The following is a 6639-nucleotide window of genomic DNA, read 5'->3' as shown; positions in this document are numbered from 1 at the left end:
ACCTTGCCTTTTTAAGGGTGTTTCCTAGGCTAACTTCTTTATCCCAGATGCTTGCATATAAAACATATGACGCAGATCATTCTGCAAGGTTTAGAATAATGTATGCATTTAGATATTCACACAGAACAATAATGCACACACAATTCCTTCACTGTCCTTAATGATGCCACCAGCTCTGACTAGGTTTTATATATTTGTGTAGAGCTGCTTCCTACAATGAGAAGCTGGTAGGGATACATGAATGTGATTGACAGGGCTGATGGGTTGGCACATGGACATGCATAAGGTGGTTGATCAGACACATTCTATTTGGTCCCCCATTTCCTATTTTGTACTTCCAGGTTTGTCTGTAAACACCTCAATCTCATATAAAATAACCATAATTATTTTTGATCTTCAGTACTTCAAATATTACATCACTATTCACAAATGCTGAATATTCATTGCAATAATTCCTTCACAACAATAGCAGTATATTGTACACATTTCTAAGAGGAAATAAAGCCACGGGTACTTCAACATAGAACTCAAATGCATGGCAAACGCTTCGAAAGCAGTCAAGACCAACTGGGGCTTTAAAACGCTTCCAGTTCATTTCATCAGAATGAATCTAGAAACAAGCTCTCCAAACCAAGGCTTTGCAATTAAATATGAAGACCTTCTCATTATTCCCCTTGGCTAACGTATCTAAAGTACATTTGCACAATGGGAAAACATATTAAATGTCCGTTGCAATTAACAAGCTGAACGCCATGCATTTTTAATGCAAGCAGTTTTTCCTGTTTGCTCTAATGTGCAGCTTGATGCCTTGATGAACAGTGTCATATCAAACTATTCAGTTTCTTATCAGAAGTTGCCTCTCTTTCTGCCCTGACAGATATTCATTGTGAGATCTTGGGTTTTTTGAGTTATCCAGCTCTCCTTTTTAAAAAAAAGAAAAGAAAAGAAAAGAAGCTTACATTGGCATCTACCTAGGATACCATGAAGCTTAAGGCTGTTTTGGCAGTTAGACAGTCTCCTCTATGATAGAAGGCACTCCAGAAATGCAACGTTTGATAAAACCACAAATCATCAGCTGGTGGTTCAGTTCCAACTACATGGGGCTTTTCTAAAACTGTCTAAGTTGACAGACAACATTCAGTCTGAAAAAGATTAACAAATGGTCCAGTAAAAATTGTAAAGATGCTGTAGTTTTCTTAACAGCAAATATCCAAAGTTTTGATCTGGATATTTCTTTCATTCTTTTGTTTTTCCTTTGGGTATTTCCTGGATTTGGACTTCTTTGGAATCACTGCTGGACTCCATCTGTGGTCTCTGTTGGTTCCAATGGGCTATTCTCAAGATTGGAGACAGGTGTTTTCTTGTGACTGCGGACAGTGTGAGCATTGAGCATCTCCAGCAACAAATCGTAGACTGGTACTACATTCTTGCACTTCATACTAAGAAGATGCTCCATCCCTTTGTTACTGTAAAGAAAACATTGTGATCAGAAAGAAGTGCTGAGATTTAAAATACAGAGGTGCTCTAAGACAAGAGCTACAAGATTTTTAAATAATTCACACAATGTTGCATAACAGAATATAGGGATTGGAAATGTTTTTTTTTGACCAGCTAGCCCATGGGTGTCAAACTCGCAGTGTCACATTGCTGTCATGTGATGTTTTGTGACGTTTTCCCCCTTCACAGAGCTAGGGTGGGCTTGGCCTGCGCATGACACATCCGGCCCATGGGCTGCCAGTTTGACACCCCTGATCTAGCCCAATTCCTTGCTCAAAGCAGGAATTCTACAATGGCATCCTCAATAGAGGACCACTTCACTTGAATAATACCAGCAAAGGAGAAACCAGTGAGATCTTGCCAGTAATGCAAAACAAAAATGGATTTAGAATATTAAAATTAATAAAAAGTAAACATTAATATTAAAACTTTAAAAACTAAATCAGAAAACATAAAGTTGAAATTGTTGAAATACTTCACGAGTGCATTCAGGAACACAGTAAACATTATTAAAGATTAGACTATCATTGGTCTTCTAAAAAAAATTATTAGGGCACTCGCAGGAATTTTACTGCAGGCTTCACCTTCTATAGCATTGAAAACTCCTTCTGGGGAGAAGACAGTAATATCCATCATAAACAATTTTATCTCATGAATTATTTTGAAGCTAACTTCTAGCTGACTTGAAAAACTAAAAGTGGGCAAGAAAGACTATGATTCAATTATCCTTTTTCTGGGTGGCCAATATAAAAGTTTAAAAACAGAATTCAAGCAGGAGTTTCTGGTGTTCTCAAAATTGTGGCTCTGGGCAGCACACTTAATATATAATCCCAACCAAACATACATGATAAGAAAATACAGAAAGTAACAGCAGCTGAGAACAAACCCAACTCTCATCTTAAAAAAGACAAACTCACAGTGACAGTCTCACCTAACCTCCTGACCACAACCCTGAAGTTCAATCAGTTTGCCTCTACTCCTTTTCTAGACTTTAGGACAAACCCTTCCATACTACCACCTCTTACAATACTAGACAACACACTATCAACAGTCGAGACCTTCAAATTTCTAGGTTCTATCATATCTCAAGACCTAAAATGGACACCTAGCATCAAAAACATCGTCAAAAAAGCACATCAAAGAATGTTCTTTCTGCGTCAACTCAGGAAGCTCAAACTGCCCAAGGAGTTGCTGGTACAGTTCTACAGAGAAATTATTGACTCTGTCATCTACACCTCTATAACTGTCTAATTTGACTCTGCAACCCAACTAGACAGTCACAGACTTTAGAGGATAATCAGAACTGTAGAAAAAAACAATTACTGGCAACCTGCCTTCCATTGAGAACCTGTACACTGCACGAGTCAAAAAGAGGGCTGTGAAAATATTTACAGACCCCTCAGATCCTGGACATAAATTGTTTCAACTCCTGCCCCCAAAACAAATAGAGCACTGAACATCAAGACAACTAGACACAAGAACATTTTTTCCCAAACACCATCACTCTGCTAAACAAATAATTCCCTCACCTCTGTCAAACTATTCACTAAGGCTGCATTACTATTACTATTAGTCTTCTCATCATTCCAATCACCCATCTCCTCCCACTTATGACTTCATGACTGTAGCTTTGTCGCTTATATCCTTACGATTTATATTGATATTGATTGTTTCCTGATTGCTTATTTGTACCCTATGACTATTGTTAAGTGTTGTACCTTATTTTTTTTATGTACACTGAGAGCATATGCACTAAAGACAAATTCCTTGTGTGCCCAATCACACTTGGCCAATAAAGAATTCTATTCTATTCTATTTTAGTGTACTTAGATTGCAACAGATATTGAGGAAGAATCTGCTTGTATCGCAGAGCTGGGAGGCAGGGGGAAGCAAGATCAAAGCCAAAATAAAAACAGACCTCCCCCAAGCCCTCACATTATCTGGTTCTGGTTTCAGAGAAGACAGAATCGATCCAGAATGTGACCAGTTCAGTCCTTAAAATGAAAAATATCACAAGGATAGGCAAGCAGGGAGCTGATTTGGAATAGCACATAGAGGGCTGATGGGAAAACTCTTCATTTTCTATAAATCACTGGGTGTGTAGTTTCAAATTTGAAAACCAATGACTGGATAAAGCAAGACTTGATTTGGAGGGGAATAAGCAGGAAAATTAGATGAAGCTCAGATACATTATGGACCCACTGGAAACCCTGGATCTAATTGCTATTTACCCAGTAAAGTAAGGGGAAGAAAAGCATTTAAAATGCAAATTATCATTCTGGCTAATGTAGCTTGTTGGTAGAGGAAGGTCTGCTGCTGGTCAGTTACCAGTCTGAAACAATGTTTTTCTCAGTTTCTGAGCAGACAAAAATTGGGTTAATGGAAAAGTTTCTTTAAAAAAGCAAAATAAGCCAAAAGCCAGCTTGTGCTATTTCTTACTTTCACTGATGGTAAAGTCAATAGTCATTAAGCCAATTCCACGTAATGACTCAACCTTTTCAATAAATTTTCCAGTGCCAGGTCAATGTATTAACACAACCACTGAGCAGTCTTTCATTGCCATCACAAAGTAAACAACTTACATGGAAGAACTGGGTAGAAGAGTTTGAAAAGAAAAAAAAAGAGCCAGGTAATCTAATCAAAATTAATCGGCTCTTTCACCAAGAAAAAAATGAGGATTATTAATGGCACTGTCATTCGGCTATTTTGAGAGACTGAGGCTGAAACAAGTTGTGTTAGTTCTGATAAACAACACAAATAAGATTTGCTTGCTGAGGAAGTCTGGAAATTGAAGTCCCCACAACTTAAAAATCACTAAGGTCAAGAAGCATAATAATAATGATAATAAGCCTAATCAGGCTTTTGAGTGCATGTGCTAAAATAAGCCCTCCCCCAAAATATTGCAACACAGCAGCAGTCATGAGGTGAACACGCTCGCCGCCTCCTGTACCTCAAAAATAATAAGACCTACCTAAAAATAAGGCCAAGCGCTTATTTGGGGGATAAAAAGAAAATAAGACCCTGTCTTATTTTCAAGGAAACACGGTAAACTGAAACTAAAGTTCTGTGTCCTAACTCACTATTTTGAAGTAAACAAAGGATGATTTTTCACTTAAGCTGACTATCTTCTTAACCTTCTCTGGGGAGTCTTCAGAGTGAAGCACTGAAAAAGTGGGCACTCCAAAATAGTCAAACACTGTTCTAGGCCTTTCTGAGCTAAGTAGTAGGTGAAGCCAATCTGGGTTTGGGCTAAGGGGAATGGGGGAAGCAGGGTCCAACCCTTCTCTGTCACCGTTTGCAATCAGATCCACTGAGAAGCAACATTATTCTTTTGATGGCAGAGCTATCTTTGCTTCCCTGTATTTCTTCTATTAGGATGGGGAGAGCTCTCTTGGTGGCAGTGACTGACTTATGGAACTATATCACCAAAGAGATGCTCCTAGCAACCATCTGTCATCAATGTTGATTTTTGATCTTTTCAAGGCTCATATGTCTGCCAACCCGAACTACAAGTAGTCCTTGACTTATGACCACAATGAGTCCAAAATTTATGTTGTTAAATGAGACATTTGTTAGGTGCATTTGCTCCACTTTATGACCTTTCCTGCCTCAGTTGTTAAGTGAATCACTGCAGTTGATAAGTTAGTAACCCAGTTGATAAGTGAATCTGGCTTCCCCATTCACTTTGCTTGTCAGAAGATCCCAAAAGGTGATCACCTGATCATGGGAAGGCTGCAAAAGTTGTAAGAAACAGTCATAGCAGCACTTTTTTCAGTTCTGCTGTGTTTTTGAACAGTCACTAAATGAACTGTTGCAACTTGAGGACTACCTGGGTAGAATCCAAAGAGCGCATCCTCTTTGCCAGGGCCAGTTCTGCGTGTCCAAGGACAGCAATAGAACCTACATGCCTTTTTTAAAAAGATTTAGATGTTCATTAAACTGATACTTCCAAGGGCTACAGTCCAAGCCAACTCTAGCTAGTCAAACTGGGCTAATTCTGGCTTCCTTATTGTTTGTCTTTTCTTTAACCTGGGTGGAGCCTGAATATCTGTTCAAATAGATCAGTGGTGGGTTTCAAGGGATGAAACAACTGGTTTGCTGAGCTTGTGCAAAGTGCACACAATGCGTTTGAAAACTTACCTTCTACTGCAGCCCTGGTGCAAAACAGCTGAGGCATGGCAACCCACTCTGCCATACCTATCAGCCAGAAAAGGGAATATAGTGCAGGGGTGGGTGGGCCCACCTGATCGTCAGGGTGAACCAGTTCACTCTCAGCTGATGGTCAGAGCTACCAGTTTGCCCAAACCGGTCCAAACCAGCTGACTCCCACCCCATCATCAAATAGATGATGTTCAAGGAGAGGATTAGCTTCTGAAAGGCCTTCAAAGAGAAAGTTGTTCTTTTAAAGAATGGCCTAGGAATGGCAAGCTAATTAAAGCCAGGGATTTGATTCACCAAGATTGCTTATTTGCTTAAATGTATTAGCCACCTAATTCCAATGGATGCTGTCTCCCAAAACATTGGAATCCATTCTGCGCTGTACAATGTGTGCAAGACTAATTTTTATTGAAGTTCCACTGTGTATCCACTGCTATCACAGTCAGTGAAATATACAATTTAGAGGTAACAAACACTTCAATAATATAAACTTGCAATGCAATATGCCAACTCAAATGTTGTTATAAAAATCTTTCTGGGCACAGGGATGTGAAAAGGTCTAAACATTTTCATAATTGAACAATATAATATTTTTGTACAATAAGGTGCACTTTTCTTACAAGTACTGCTACAACATTTAATTATCAGCTTTTGAAGCTGGCTGTATTCCAGCAACTTGAACTTGGCCTTGTGTTTTTAAGCAAAAATTCTGAATGAAGTTTTCTTTGGGAAAAGATAACTATTATCATATAATAGAAAGCATTGCTTTCCATGAATTTAGCATTATACCTATAAAATCTTTGGTACAACTATTTTTAACAGCTTAAAACTGATTAAGTAAAAATGTACTGCTCAGCCCAGCACTCTTAAAACTGCCTAATACATTTAATCCATAGAATTAATGGATATTTACATTAGTTTTAATTTTGACTGATTTCTTAAAAATAAATTTCTTCTTTTTTATTTATGTACACCAGTAGTAGT

At 38.4% G+C, this 6639-nt stretch overlaps 1 protein-coding gene across 1 annotated transcript in view; it reads right to left on the bottom strand.

The window, feature by feature from the left end:
* Positions 1-400: 400 nt before the first annotated feature.
* Positions 401-6639, bottom strand: part of ESR2 (estrogen receptor 2) — a 53538-nt gene continuing 47299 nt past the window's right edge. The window contains 1 exon segment of the mRNA XM_032237414.1: positions 401-1466. Coding sequence (XP_032093305.1) covers positions 1289-1466 — 178 coding nt within the window. The 3' untranslated portion in view covers positions 401-1288.

The sequence above is a fragment of the Thamnophis elegans genome, chromosome 1, assembly GCF_009769535.1.
Source record: "Thamnophis elegans isolate rThaEle1 chromosome 1, rThaEle1.pri, whole genome shotgun sequence".
Lineage (NCBI taxonomy): Eukaryota > Metazoa > Chordata > Lepidosauria > Squamata > Colubridae > Thamnophis > Thamnophis elegans.
The sequence above is the reverse complement of the archived record's forward strand: the minus strand, read 5'-3'. Positions and strand labels throughout refer to the sequence as shown.